This window comes from Oncorhynchus kisutch, linkage group LG4 (assembly GCF_002021735.2).
Source record: "Oncorhynchus kisutch isolate 150728-3 linkage group LG4, Okis_V2, whole genome shotgun sequence".
NCBI lineage: Eukaryota > Metazoa > Chordata > Actinopteri > Salmoniformes > Salmonidae > Oncorhynchus > Oncorhynchus kisutch.
Window position 1 is genome coordinate 72,128,819 of NC_034177.2, and position 16,181 is coordinate 72,144,999.

Consider the following 16,181-nt stretch of genomic DNA (forward strand, 5'->3'; position numbering starts at 1 on the left):
GTAACATATGGACAATAAAGTTGTATTGTAAAATGCCGTAATATACATCAAGCTCGTTCGGACCCAGTCAAGCACGCATTTTTATCAATTAATCACGCAAAATGCATTGGGTAAAACAAAAAGTATAATTGAAACATTGTAATATGTTTTCATCTTTGCTTGGACAGCAAGTTAAAAAGCCCTAATTAGCTAGTCAGCTAACTCACACATTTTCAAAGAAATGGCTAATGCATCAAGCAAGCTGTAATAAAAACCACAGTGAAGCACTCTCTAGAAATCCGTTTTACCTTATATTCTATCAGAATTCGCATTGTTTTGTGTGAAAAACTGCACATTTTAAAGTGGCCTTTTATTGTCCCCCAGCACAAGGTACACCTATGTAACAATCATGCTGTTTAATCAGCTTCTTGATATGCCACACCTGTCAGGTGGATGGATTATCTCGGCAAAGGAGAAATGCTCAGTAACAGGAATGTAAACAAATTTGTGCACAGAATGTGAGAGAAATAAGCTTTTTGTGCTTATGGAACATTTCTGGGATTTGTGTCAGATGTTATGAGTTCTGTGAGAATTATGGATTGCAATGGCAAGCATTGTGTCAATCTCAAGTGTCATGAAGGCATTATCATAAGCCACTACAAGATACAGAAAGATTTACGGTATAGGCCTACTTTCCAATTCAATCTGCACCATAAGCTCCTGTAAGCATGAAGCATAAAGGTTGACATAGGGAAACCATTTTGGGTTGTTAAAGCAGGGGACTGCTAACTGTTTTTGACAATTGTGGCACTGCAGTGGTCCTGATAGACATTTGGGCTGGAGGCTTTTTGGGAGGTCAGCACTTTGGCCAATCTTCATCTCACAGCAGGTCTCTCCTCCAGCAGACCTTAGTGATCTGAGACAGATTGATTTCTCTTCTGTTGCCTTCCAACTTTTTATTTTCAATTGGCAGAGCAATACAGGAAATTTTATTTGTACCATTAGATTCAATGAATTGACCACCTGTTGTCTGTCTGCTAAGATTCCATGATTACTCTGATGCCTGCAGTGGTTCCTATGCTAGTTTAGTTGGTAGGTGACACAAAGATCCACAAAATGCTGCCAACATCAAAACATTCTATTATTGGGGGGTTGGTGACAATAGGGTCTTTGGGGGCACTATCCATAATAATTATACTTTGATTTCTGTATTCTATCACCAGGAGAATATGGAAGAAATGGGGAGAGAGTGATCACAAGAGAATTTCCTACTTGTACTAATGTCTAAGAAATTAGATTATGAGTACTGTATGTACAGATTGTGGTGTTTCAATGTGCCAATTTTAAAAAATCTTTGTTTTCACCATTTACTTTGGTCGCTGAGAACTGCTACTAAATATGTATTTCACAAGACTTTAGAAATCTACTATATAGCAGGAGAATATATTATTTTGTGTATATACATTATTTCAGTATTGAAGAATTGTAATTTGACATCTATGGATGTTGTATTAGGCATTAGAAAATGCCATTGTTGAAAAAATATATTGTGTTCTTAAGTGCCAGATTGCATTGCTAATTAATTATTTAGCTCAACATGATTATCTCACGGATGTTCTCTTGATAATGACAACTGCATCTATTGTTCTATTGCACAGGGGAGGTGGAATGTAGGTAATAAGACAAAAGGCATACTATACTGAACAAAAATATAAATGCAACACGCAACAGTTTCAAATCAAATGTTATTTGTCACATGCGCCAAATACAACAGGTGAAATGCTTACTTACAAGCCCTTAACCAATAATGCAGTTCAATAAATTACGGTACTTATAAGGAATTACAGTTCATGTAAGGAAATCAGTCAATTGAAAATAATTCATTAGGCCCTAATATGTGGATTTCACATGACTGGTCAGGGGTGCAGCCATGGGTGGGCCTGGGAGGGCACAGGCCGACCCACTTGGCAGCCAGGCCCACCCACTGGGGAGCCAGGCCCATCAGAATTAGTTTTCCACCACAAAAGGGCTTTATTCCAGACACTTCTCAGCACAGGTGAAGATGCCGGATGTGGAGGTCCTGTACTGGCGTGGTTACAGGTGGTCTGCAGATGTGAGGCCGGTTGGACAGACTGCCAAATTCTCTAAACAACGTTGGCGGTAGCTTATGGTAGAGAAATGAACATTAAATTCTCTGGCAACAGCTCTGGTGGACATCCCTGCAGTCATCGTGCCAATTGCACGCTTCCTTTAAAACTTGAGACTGTGGCATTGTTTTGTGTGAAAAACTGCACATTTTAAAGTGGCCTTTTATTGTCCCCAGCACAAGGTGCACCTACGTAACACTCATGCTGTTTAATCAGCTTCTTGATATGCCACACCTGTCAGGTGGATGGATTATCCCGGCAAAGGAGAAATGCTCACTAACAGGAATATAAACAAATTTGTGCACAGAATGTGAGAGAAAAAAAGCTTTGTGCTTATGGAACATTTCTGTGATCTTTTATTTCAGCCCATGAAACATGGGACCAAAACTTTATATGTTGTGTTTATATTTTTGTTCAGTGTACAAATCAGTGTGGCTGCTTGCTAAACAATCTCCGGACTACAGTTGAGGCTGTTAGGATGTGTACAGGTTGATACAAAACATGTAGGCCTACATTTTTTCTTAAACTGACCAATCAAAAATCTTGGTACATTGAACAGAGTTTGTATTATTTATTAGCCTACTGCTCATTTTACAATAAGTACAATTGTTCACCTTTTCTAGCATGTCATCATTCACTTTTTAGCAGTAACATGTAAGATAATACGAAGAAGTAAGCAAGTGTTGATCATGGTGATTTTAAGGTTAGTCAAACTATTAAACTGTTTCTAAAACATTTGTCTGATGGTCTTGTATAACATGTAGCAAACGTTGCTGTAGCGCATGAGCTGTACTGTATTGTTAATTTTGTTAGCTGAGCTAATATTTTAGTTTTTACTTCACATTTCTTACTGTAAACAAAAAACAATTTTCAAATTGTTCAAAATAAATGTATTTTTCTATGAAAGTATGTTGTTGTTTTTTGTGTGTGTTTTTTTTTACATATATTGATGGAGATGAAAACAAATATTTAAAGGAAACTAACCTTAAGTTCCAAGCTTTACGTTCTCCATAAGCACGGATTCTGAGAATCAAGTGTCTGGGTTCGCAAGACTTTAACGAAACCAGCATAATTATCATGACCAATGCTTCATGTTATTCACCATGGTTCGGGGATAGTCTACCTTGTAATAACTATTTGCCACAGAAGTGATAGAGAAACAAAGCTATTTCCATTAAATAATGTATGCATGTTGTCTGTCTGAAGTGTCATGGGGACAGCCTCTAACACAAACACCCCCCAGCTTCCTGAATCTTTGTTTCACTATTACCCCCAAAGGTATTGCAGAGTGAATCATGGCTGGAACACATATTCCTTATATCTGCCAACTAAGGCTAGACATGCACACACGCACATGGACATGCACACACACACACACAAACACTTCCTTGTTATTCATCATAGGCCCTGAAGTTATCGCTTTTTGCCAGAAGTATGATAAGTTTGTGTGAGATTTCATTCCCCTGACATTGAAGTAATATTTGGCTCTGAACCAGTGCATTTTTTTCTCTCCCCCCACCCCGTCTCTATTTCTCTCTCTTTACTTTTTTGTGTCAATATTTCAACACCATGATGTCAGTCACCAACCTGCATCATTGCCAAACAGCTCCATGACCCTGGGTGTCTCACTCTACCTCAGTTTCTCATTCCAAATTATTGGCACTGCATTCCTGTAGCAGGGACAGATACTATAATGCAGTACTCAATGAAAGGAAACACGTACGTCAATTTTACACTGGGTCTAACAATATTGCTGCAAGCTATTGTGGGATATTTTCATTCAAGGCGCTATTCCACTTATGGAAATCCTGCTTGACTATGTGTTGATATCCTGGAGAGGGGATAATTAATTTGTTGAGCAGCGGGGAAAATGTGAAACTAGTCCATTAGATACACTCCAGGCTTCATTGTCCTCCCAGTCGGCCCCCAAGTATATGCAAATGAAACCTTAGAACACATTGTATGCTAAATAACACTTGTTACAGTTAAAAACCAAACTGTGGATGGTTATCTTAAAGATCCTTATCATGAGCTAATCCCAGTCCGTTTTCTCCAAGATCAGTTCTCCTCCTACTCATCTTAATAAGATCTCAGATCTACTGTAACTAACTCAGGTTTATCAGCATCTAAATCAAACTGTTATACAACCAACTGTTAGGGGCAGTTGGAATAATTACTTTCATGAACTAATCAAACAGAATGTCTATAGAAATAGGTCCTGCCTCTAGCTAAATAGTAGAAAGCAGATTATTCAGTCAACATTCCTATTGGTCCTAGACTATAGCCACATCTTTATGAACACAGCTGCCACTTCATTAAAGCCGTTAGATGCGCACTGCTCTTTATTAAGGGAGACAGTTTTAGTACTCATCACTGCATTCTCTATCAGAAAGTTGGTTGGCCCTCTTTGACGTCACGTAAATTGATGCATTGCTATGTTTTCATTTATAAAACCCTTTTGTACCACTATACAAAATGTACCTCTATACAGAACATCCTTACTAAACATTACACATATGAGATACCACACCCGGTCTCAGGGATGGCTAACTCTGGAAAATCCTTTGGTCTCTACTGAGTTAGGTAAATCAGCTTTAAGTTTTCTTGCACGTTATTTGTGTGACAGTCTTCAAAATATTCTTAAAGGTGATGATCTGGTCCCTTTAGGGCAAGTTTAGAAAGCTGATTGAGGATCTTATTACTGATGAACGTGTTTGTTTTTTATGACTGTGTTTTTCTTCCAGCTTACATTTAGTATTTATATTGATGTGTGCATTTTCTGTAAAAGCGGCCTCGGTCTCACTATGACTCCCTGATAAAATAAAGGTTAAACAAATAAAAATAAAAATATAGTTGCAGATAATCTTGAACCAAAAAAGATCATGTTCATTATGTTTGACCCTCTAGATCTTAATATTGCCAGTATTTTTGACATGTATTCTTTCAACTCACATTGTCTGGTATGGAAGGATATCACCCAAAAAGACATCTGAATTGATGAACCGTAAGTTCCGTTTATACTTGATTCTAACATGTGTCCTTTGTCCTGATTTTGTCCACATTCTGATTGTGCCCACATGTTTAGATAGGTGTAGTTGATTAAAAGAAGCATTGTGATCTGATTGTGATCAGATCTTCCTGACCACCTCCGGAGGTAGTCTAAAATGCATTGTGTCTGGATATCTTTCAAGTGTAGACGGATATTGACTGTGAAATCATCACTATCCCATCCCCTAAAGTCCTTGACAGGTGACACCATTGACTTATGGAATCTATATGTGTCCTACAATAAGTAAATATTATTTTGAAAGAATATCTGTTAAATAATTTGCATACAGAGACAGACCAGGATATCTGGTCGCAATAGGTACACAGTGGATGTCTACAAGACACATTTTACTACCATGTGTAAATGCAACGGCGCAGCGGTCTAAGGCACTGCATCTCAGTGCTTGAGGTGTCACTACAGACACCGTGGTTCGATTCCAGGCTGTATCACAACCGCCTGTGATTGGGAGTCCCATAAGGCGGCACACAATTGGTCCAGTGTTGTCCAGGTTTGGCCAGCGTAGGCCGTCATTGTAAATAAGATTTTGGTCTTAACTGACTTGCCTAGTTAAATAAAGGTTACACAATGGCTACAATAAGGGCACAATTAGAATGTGGATAAGATCAGGAAAAGGGACATATGTTAGCACCAGGTATAAACGGGGCTGTAGAGGACCTACTGTAGCTATAGCCAGTTTGCAAATGGAAAGTACTTTTACATTTCTCCAAATACATATTAGCTGTAACTCTATGTGAGGTGAAAAACAAATAACATGAAAACAAATATGTACAGTTTTCTTGCACAGTATGCTTAACAAAGCGTAACAAAGTGTTGTTTTAGAAATACCAAGCTATGAATAAAAACGGAATTGCTGATGTCTGGTTTGAGTTGTTGAGTTCATTTATGTGTTAGTCTGTATTGAAGGAGTGTGGAGGCAAGTGGATAGCGTCTAGTTAATTTGTCTAACTGACATGTTATGCTGACAATACATTAAAAGAGAGTTTGATTCAGAACTTCTGTGCCTCTCTCAAAGAGACAGCCAACCAACCGAAAACTGTCAGTCATCTCAGGCTAGCAGACTGTCGACAAGAAGGAATATTCTTCCATTTCTCAGTCCCAATTTGGAATTGAATCTTTCCCCTACGCTTTGCCCAAGTAAAGAAGTTCCGATGGCAATGTGTGCAACAATACTGTAAGTTGAGTGGTAGCATCCAGAGTTAATACCATGACACATATCTAGTGTGAGAATAAACGTAAATAAAAAAGCATGCAGATACTGTATGTCCCTTTCTTATGTGCAAAACCTCTTCAGAAAATCCTAGCTTTGACAGACATGAAGTCTGCATGGTAAGTCGTGAACTATAACCTTCTCATGCAAGCCCCTGGGGTCTACCAGTTTCTTTCTGCAAGGACTGCACTCCAATTTAAGTGTGCCCTCAACTTCTGATTCAGGCAGATTCCAGCAGAGCCAACCCACTGAGCACAGACTTTCAGTTCAACGTCTAGTTTGGATTTACATTTGGTTGACTTGTCAACTAACATGCATTCAACGAGAAATCAACAACAAATGACACCATATCATTGGATTTAGTTTCAAAGTTGGGTGAAATGCTCTTACGTTGGTAACCATTTGCAAATCCAATCAGTTTTCCATGTTGATTCAATGTCATCACAATTTGAGTTGAAATTACGTGGAAACAACGTTGATTCAACCAGTTTTTGCCCAGTGGGAAAGATCTCGTCTGATATTGATATGTACTAAGTGAAAAGTTCCATTCTCTTACAACCAGCAGATAAAACATAGGTTCTGTCATAACGTTGTCATAAGAATGGCATAACACAGTCAATATGACAGGTCTCAGGTCACTGATTGAACTAGCGCATGCCTTATGGGCTGAAACCAAATTTGAGAAACAAGTGCGGAGTTTTGTGCATGAATCTCAAGTTAGAACTCAGGCCAATGTGATAAAACCAAACATTCAGACATTTCTTTCACATCTCATTCAAATACAGCATTTCCATGTAGTTAGTCACTAAGTACACTTCACTTACATATCCTCCACACATCTACCACTAGAGTTGAACTATAAATGGAACACTCAAATTAAATAGATTACTGTACATTACTGTTTTATGTCTTGAGGTCATATACACAACTGTAACCATCTGAGTCAAATCATCTTTAGTTCAGCAATTCTGTATTTACACAATTCCCATAAACAACTTCAATGTTCTTCCAAAAATACAAGTAATTCGATCAAAAATGTCCTTTTTCAAGACACATGTAAAAATCTGTACAGTCCCCCTCCCCCCCAGAGTACAGGCAAAATAGTGTAAGCTGGTCTGTCCATGCATGGGTAGAAAACACCCGAGACCATCCATTGGTTCCATGACTTCAGAGTTTGCTGGAAGTAACTGCCAAAAAGATGTATTACAAGTCGGCTGTAGACTCGGAGAATTAAAACACATGGGGAGTTTCATCGGAGAGTTTGATGTCTGTGAGAGATGGCAGGTATCCTAGCCAGAGAGATAGTGACACAAGAGACAGAGCAGAAATGATATATCAGCATTAGCACACTAGCATATCTATTTTAGCATGCAAGCATATCCATCTTCGATACCAACAAATCTTGCTTGACAATGGAAAGGAGTATATCAACCACTAGAGCTCTACAGAGTCGCTTATCACAGCACTGCTACATTATTCAGGACACTAATTTATTCATGAACACAAAAATAAACTGCTGTACACAATTCAATTTAATGAGGTGTATTGGCATGGTAAGGCCGTCTTACAGTACCAATGCAAACCTATGGGAACGTATCAACTTAAATGATGAACGTAAGGATATTTTCATTTCAATGAATTGATTTGATCTACCTGTGAACTTATATTTTTTAAATCAGCCAAGCATTAAAAGGATAGTACAACAATTAGCAATTAAGGCCTTGTTTCTACTTCCCCAGAGTCAGATGAACTCATGGATACCATTGGTATGTCTCTGTGTGCAGTTTGAAAGAAGTTGAAGGTCGTTTCTGGTGTCATGTTAGCTGTTAGCAATGGCTCCAGAAACTACCTTCAACTGACTTCAAACTCTAAGCAGAGATATAACAATGGTATCTATGAGTTCAGCTGACTCTGTGTAAGTAGAAAAAAGGGCTTGATTGCCAAAATGTCGCACTTATTCCTTTAATAGAGCAGTACACCACTATAGAAAAGGTCAAATATGTGAATTTATAGCAATATCTCATCAATAAGGCATGAGTTATTCTTGATTACTTATCCGTAATTGCCCTTTTATGAAGGATACCTTACCTATGCCACGTGCATCTGGCCCTGTGTCCAAGTGCTCCAAAGAGGTCACCATGTCTCCCTCAGGATTTGGGACAGCTATGGACGCCACCGTAGGGATCACTTCCTGTTGTTTCTCTGACCTCTCCTCTGTGTATATGTTGATGCCAGGGATCTTCCTATAGGAAATATACATTGTACAAAAGAGTTAAGAGGAACAGCAAAGGAATAGTAAATACATCGTTTTCTGCTTATTCCCTTCTGTAATATATCTCATAAAATATGAGGGAATGAGGGAAAATGGAGTAACACTCCCTGTTTCATTTTCCTGTTTCATTTTCTAATAATTCTGGGTTTCATGGGGCACTTACAGTACCTTTTCATTGTGGTGATAAATGTTAAACTATGAACTACCCTCATTATGTCTTGAAAAGTGACAGATTCACACACTTAACACTTTGAGTAGTAATCATTTTTAAAGCTGCAATATTGAACTTTTTGGGCTACCCGACCAAATTCACATAGTTACATAATGAGTTATAGATCTGTCATTGTCAATGAAAGCAAGTCTAAGAAGCTGGAGATCTGTTCTATGTGCGCTATTTCTAGATGGCACAATGACTTCTTGTTTTGTCACATAAACTGAAATTAGGCAAGCTATTCGAATTTTAGGAAATGGCGCTGCGATTTCTGCATAATGCACCTTTAACTTGTGGGAGAGTGTGGTCTTTTGCAATGTAATGGAAGCAGAGGATACTATCCATTTCATATGGCATTGTATGTTGTCTCAGGTCTTAACTTTTCAACCATTGCTGCCATTCTGTTGAATGCCTCACTGGCTCTATTTAGCATTTCAGAAAGGTCAACTTTCACATTGTCAGATAGATTAATATTGATAAACTGCAGAATACTGACACCCATTCAGAACTTAGAGAATTGATTAAACTGTAATTCCCAGGAATATTCAAGAGGATAGGAAAGAGAAGAGTGGCTTCGAAGAAGTTCAATTGTTAGGATTACCCTAAAGATAGTTCATTATATTTTGGCTCGTTTTAGCTATTGGATTTGAGTAGTAAGATGTACAGATGAATTTTCTTAATGATTGGTGTGTGAGAATGGCCTGAAATAACAATATCACTCTCATTTGAATCAGCTTCATTAAAATGAAGTCCGGGATACCTTACCTTTTGAACTTGAAGATAACGAAAACTGCCAAACCCACAAATACTACAGACACGAGCATAATGACTGCAGCACCATTGTGCCCACTCTCACTGGTGTCCACGAGAGGAGCTTGGAAAAGAATAAAGGAGAAAAAAGAATATAGACATCAGACAAAGAGAGACATACATCTTTTAGTCTTTTACTTCTGGCATCAAACTCCCAGGTGCTGTGAGGCTTTTTACCAGGGGTGATATCTGGTCCAAGTTTTTGACATTTTCACCACCATAGTGTAACTGAATTTGACCTTAATGATTAAAACAAAATGAGTTATGTCTTTCTTATATTGTTCTCATGAAGATGTTGTGGCACTAGACTTCTCTGGGATGCTGGTTCAAATCCCAGGTGCAATATCCTGCTGTTTTGGCCTTAAAGATGCAAGCACTTAAAGATGCAGGATGTTAAGTTCTCATGACTTTGTAACATATCGTACGAATAAGAATTCATAACATATCTTATGAATTAGAATTCATAACATATCTTATGAATTAGAATTCGTAACATATCTTACAAATTGCGAAAAATAAATACATGTAATTTTTTGGGGTGAAAATTTGTAACATATCATACGTAATACACAATTGTGTACAATTTTCAGGGACCCGTTTTGGCTCGTAAGCACTACTTTCAAAACTACTGGCTGAAATTATACAAAACCTTTGGAGCATCACATGAAAGGGATACTTCAGGGTTTTGGCAATGAGATATTTTATCTACTTCCCCAGAGTCAGATAAACTCTTGGATACCATTTGTATATCTACTAGCATGCTAGCACAGAGTTCATTTGACTCTGGTGAAGTAGATAATGGGCCTCATTGCCAAAATCCTGAAGTATCCCTTTAACTTAAAGATTTGCTCAGCTGTATTGCTCTTTGGCTGACCCTGTGCTAACAACCTCTCAAGAATGTGTGTGTGTGCGTGTGTTGTCTTCGGGGTGTTGAGACTGTTTCAACAAATATGAATACCTACTGAATATTCTACTATTTTATTCTACTACATTCTAATACATAGCATCATTCCAAAATGGCCAACATCCATAACTCTTCATTCTAATTATATAGTAGTACTGTAGGTAGGACCTTATATCGGTAACTGTTCTATAACCAGACATCAGACTATACTGTGGACACAGCAGCAGACTGGCTGACCTGGAGACAGTCGTGTGGGGTAAACGTTAACCTGAACCCCGGGCCGCAGAGTAAACTGGATGAGGTCTTGGTTCAGGGCACTTAGCAGGACCTGAGAAAGCTGTGGAGGAATAAAACACAGCTCTGGTTACCAGCACCATTTCACACTCATCAATATTTAAACTTCAGTCATGAATAGTAAATACTGCTTCGTTTTAAAGAAAGGGCACGTGCTGATATGACATGGAAAGGCCTACTGTAATTCAATTCCTGTCGAAAGGCTGACCAACCAATAATAGCAATTGAAATCTTATCAGGACAAATTACCTTATGAGGCAAGAGTGAGTGGCATTTGAAAAGTGTATACTGTACAGTATGTCGCTTTTCGAATACTTTTTTTGTTTTGGATGTTTTTTCTGATTAATAATATGGTAGGCCACTATAAAATAAGTAACCTTCTCCTCCTTTTCTTTCCAATACTCTATGATTTCCCCTGCTTTTCACACCTAGATGAAGCAGTCATTTAACAAGAGACCAGAAAGCCTTCCCAAAGCCCATTTGAGTCCTTAGCCATGGCTCACTTATTCCATCTCGTTCTTTCTAAACTCTTCCCATTGGTTAAAATTAGACTGCTCTACTCTGTATGAATAATTACTTTTTTATTCTAGTGGCATATCAGGGTCAGTAAATCTATTACACATTTTAATAAGCTGCACCAGACATCCCGCAAGCACTCATGCACACACGCATGGGCACACAAACATGCGCACACACCCCATGCCACTCACGACACAAGAAGACGTGCAACAGTGAACTGAGATGTATTACCCCATTGTCTGTAAGGTCTTGCCAGGTAATCAGACAGGCTGTAGATAAATACATCCCCCTAATTCCCAACTCAGGGTGCCCCACCACTAGTATCCTCTCTACGTGTGTCCTACTACACGATGCATCATTGTTAAATACCTATTAACTCAGTTCAAGGCTAACTGATCCACTGGAATTGTGTTTACTTGTTGCAACATATGCAAATATGTCCTATGCAAATACGTGCATCTGGGATTGTAACAGATGATGCAGAATAAAAGTGTCTGATGACGGACTGAAATGGATATCCATTTTACTATAAGCTTGAGCTGCTGAAATGCGGATGAAAACGTGGTGTGTTTTATCAGTTCTATAGAATGCCAAGGATTATAGAGCTGTTTAACAATTAGAGCGCAGTGCCAACATCTTAGTCATTCTATTCAATGTGGTTATTTTCTAAACAAACCCTTCGATATTGGAGTGAATGGTGAAGTATAGTATGTATTAGAACTATCCACTTCTCATGGTTAGAATTGAGTTATGTGAAATAAATTGTGATGCAGATTACAATGCTGTATTGAGATGAATGCAGGTTTTCAAGGCTGAGGTTCTACTATTTTGATGTGAAGACATTGCCCTCTAGTGGTGAGAATGTGTTCTGACATGTCATTTTGTTGCGCTTATATTCCGAATAAAATAACAGTAGGCTCCACATGCACGTGTGATTAAAGCAGCAAAGAGAGAAAAACTCATTATGAGCAAATCATGAAGCCACCATGATATGAATAATATAATCAAGAGGAGATGTGTTTCTACATTGTGCTGCTAGTGATGCTGTTATTATTTGGTTGTATTGAATGTTGAGGTTGGCCTAACTTTGGCATGATTCAAGTAATGGGACTATGTAAATGAGAATAACAATAATAATCAAAAATAACTAATTCAAAAAATGTGGATGTGTTTGACTATGAAGCCTGGTGACACATTACCTGCTCTAAATGTGTCCCTTTTCTATTCATCGTCCCCTCTGTTGGCCTTTTCTCTGGGATGATAAACAACTCTGCTGCCGTTGGCAACCCTGGAAGCACTGACACCAGAAGCTGCTCTCCATTGATCCCTGTGACCTTCAATTAAAAAGTAAGGAAAAATAAATACAATTCTGGGGTCTCAGTTTCTTCTTTATTTACATAAGGTTGTGTTCTACTGTATAGCATTGCACTGTAATTAAGCATGGAAAAGGCTAAATCCACCCAGTTTTCTGCTTTAGATCTCATTTGACTAAGTACCAGTCACTGTCAAGATATAATGCACAAATCAGCCCAAACATGCAAGTTCCATTTGACAGTCTTTGGTAAAGGGCAGGTCTTTTAAGTGCATTTGCGCTGTAACCAGAGGTCCCCTGTCACTTTCCTGGTATAAAACGTGGTAATATCTGACAAGACAGAAGGTCAAAGTGAATGTTTCCCACTGTGAGGGGTATATATAGCTCAGTGTCCGTTATGTAACCCAATGCGCTTCTTGACATCCTGAGAGAGACGAAGGGGACTGACTGGAAGCACTTTTCCTTATATGGTGTACTCTACCTGTTATTTACAATAGGCCAAATGGTTCTACATGGAACCCAATAGGTTCTACCTGGAAGCAAAAGTGTTCTACCTGCAACCAAAAAGGGTTCTTCAAAGGGTTCTCCTATGGGGACAGCCAAAAAAACCTTTAAGGTTCTAGATTTTTCAAAGAGTGTACCATTTGCTACCAAATTGTTCGCAATGCTGTTAAAATTACTTGTGAATTAATCATCAGAGATCACCAATTAGTCACTGTAATCCCAGTAATTCACTGGTAAAAAGTGCAGTAGTAGCACTGTAGAATATTTAAAGAAGGACTCACTTGGACCATGGAGTCCTTGACCACTCTACTGATGTCCTGTCTCCATTCAGCCACAGCAGGATTGAAGGCGTCCAGATTAGACGAGAATGCTAAAACGTGTGACCGGAAATATTCTACAGGAAAATACAAGACATGTTAATTGCTAATGGATACCAGATAATAAGAAAGAAACTGTTAATAGATCATAAGAGATATAAATGATTATAAACTGGGTGGTTTGAGCTCTGAATGCTGATTGGCTGACAGCTGTGGTATATCAGACCTTATACCAAGGGTAAGACAAAACATACATTTTTACTGCTCTAATTACATTGGTAACCAGTTTATAATAGCAATAAGGCACCTCGGGGGTTTGTGGTATATGGCCAATATACCACAGCTAAGGGCTGTATCCAGGCACTGCATTGCGTAAGAACAGCCCTTAACTCCGTCGTGCCTTATTGCTTAATTAAACATTAAACATCTAAATTATGATAATGATCAAGTGGATGAACATCTGATCAAGTGGATGAACATCACAATCAATATTTTATATCACCGATCATTTACCACCTGGTTGTTAGAAACCTAGCTAAACCTCAGTAATACAGAGATGAGTCATTTCAAAGACCTCACCATAGACTGCAACAGTTATTTTGTCTTGAAGGACAGTGTTGCCTGCTGACACTTGCACGGTGACAGTATGAGTTCCCTCCTTGTAGAAGGTGAAGGACATTCCTCCCACTAAAGTCACGACAGGCTTACAGACATAGAAAATGAATGCATACATTTTTAATACATTTCCATTTTAGTCATTCAGTAGACGTGTTTATCCGGAGCGACTTAGAATTAGTGCATTCATTTTAAGCTAGCTAGGTGAGACAACCACATATAACAATGGTAGCAAGTACATTTTCCCTCAATAAAGTAGTTATCAGCAAAGTCAGTGGTAGGAGGAAAAGACAAGCGCATTTTATTAGCGTAATTTTTTTTTGGGGGGGGGGTATAGTCTTTATATGTGTATAGATTATATTATCGATGATGCCTGTAGCATGTTTGACTATGTTCATTTTTTTGTATCAAAACTCAATCTTGTGTCACTATAGGTAGGTTTGTCCATACAGCACACAATATTACAATTCATACTGTAAATGAGGCGAGTAAGCTTCCGTAAATCTAAACAGTTTGAAGATATAGTGGAAATCTTGATTGACTGACCTCAGTGTGGTTGTTGAACCACCAATAGTAGGTGACTGTTCCAACATAACGTGGCTTCAGGACTGTTGATAGATCCACTGCTTTATTCCTAACAACCACAGAGGGAGCTGAAAGCTGCACTTGCTCAAGTGTACCTACAACACCAAACAACAGCAAAAAAAGGTGGTTTCTTTCATGGAATTGTAGTCCTTTTCTACTGCAGACACGTCATTTACAGAAAGATATTTTCAGGTAGAAATGCTGCAAAGAGCACCTGTACTGTAACTCTACAGCAAAGCAATTCTATCCGACTTTCATTTTTAGTTTCACTTACAAGTAACATGCAGGTATAGTAAGACTCTCTCAGAGCCCAGGCTGTTGAGTGCCATGGCAGCCACTTGGTAAATGCCGACTTTACTGTAGGTATGTTTGACCCCATCCTCTATGGAGCTGATGTTAGCGTAGGATATGGCCGTCCCGTCTCCAAAGTCCACTGTTATACTTGTTGTGGAGCCATCACCCTACCAATGGAAATGGATGTTTATGGCGAGATATGTTTAACATAATAATTGAAATGAACTATTTACAGTATATTGATTTCTATACCCTACACATATTCTGCCTGTAGCAATACATTGTTATACAGACGTAGGATCTTAATTTCAGCTAGTTTGCTACAGCGGGAAAATATTCATGCAGCAACAGGAAATGTGAATTGTTAGGTGGATCATAATTAATGGCCATTTTTGGGAAAATTTAATTTGAAATTTCAAGGTGGAAATTACAATCTTCAGAAGCCTTTTTAAACCTCAAATACATTACAACTTTAAATGTCCTGCATTGCAGGAAGTTATCCTGCAACAGGCAGATCATATTAAGATCCTACATCTGTACAGTATGTAATAACTGTCTGACAATGGCTACAAGTGTTACACAAACATCAAGGCTCTTAGATAAGGCCTATGAACCAACAAAATGTGCAACATGATGCACTGCTGCTCATTTCATTCCATTGGTAGACAAATGAGTGTAGATCAATGTGTACGTAAATGTATTTTGTGCAAATGCAAATTTGTTTACAACCCTGTTCGTGAGCATTTGTCCTTTACCAAGATAATCCATCCACCTGACAGGTATGGCATATCAAGAAGCTGATTAAACAGCATGATCATTACACAGGTGCACCTTGTGCTGGGAACATTAAAAGGCCACTCTAAAATGTGCAGTTTTGTCACACAACACAATGACACAGATGTTTCAAGTTTTGAAGGAGCGTGCAATTGGCATGCTGACAGCAGGAATGTCCACCAGAGCTGTTGCCAGAGAATTTAATGTGCATTTCTCTACCATAAGCCGCTTCCAACGTCGTTGTAGAGAATTTGGCAGTACGTTCCACCGGCCTCACTACCGCAGACCATGTGTATGGTGTCATGTGGGCGTGCAGTTTGCTGTTGTCAAAGTTGTGAACACAGTGCCCCATGGTGGATTTGGGGTT

At 38.6% G+C, this 16,181-nt stretch overlaps 2 protein-coding genes across 3 annotated transcripts in view; one reads left to right on the forward strand and one right to left on the reverse strand.

The window, feature by feature from the left end:
* LOC109889959 (VPS10 domain-containing receptor SorCS3-like) overlaps positions 1-3,032 on the forward strand; it is a 53,758-nt gene extending 50,726 nt beyond the window's left edge. For both annotated transcript variants that reach the window (XM_020481822.2, XM_020481823.2), the window contains exon 27: positions 1,203-3,032. In XM_020481822.2, coding sequence (XP_020337411.1) covers positions 1,203-1,267 — 65 coding nt within the window. In that variant the 3' untranslated portion in view covers positions 1,268-3,032. The remainder of the gene's footprint in view (positions 1-1,202) is intronic.
* A 1,421-nt stretch (positions 3,033-4,453) lies between these two features.
* The window catches only part of LOC109888983 (VPS10 domain-containing receptor SorCS1), a 51,056-nt gene continuing 39,328 nt past the window's right edge, over positions 4,454-16,181 (reverse strand). Inside the window, exons 19-27 of the mRNA XM_020480128.2 lie at positions 15,021-15,207; positions 14,708-14,841; positions 14,126-14,249; positions 13,511-13,623; positions 12,613-12,747; positions 10,838-10,937; positions 9,652-9,760; positions 8,492-8,646; positions 4,454-7,692 (exon numbers count right to left, since the gene is read on the reverse strand). Coding sequence (XP_020335717.2) covers positions 7,634-7,692; positions 8,492-8,646; positions 9,652-9,760; positions 10,838-10,937; positions 12,613-12,747; positions 13,511-13,623; positions 14,126-14,249; positions 14,708-14,841; positions 15,021-15,207 — 1,116 coding nt within the window. The 3' untranslated portion in view covers positions 4,454-7,633. The remainder of the gene's footprint in view (positions 7,693-8,491; positions 8,647-9,651; positions 9,761-10,837; positions 10,938-12,612; positions 12,748-13,510; positions 13,624-14,125; positions 14,250-14,707; positions 14,842-15,020; positions 15,208-16,181) is intronic.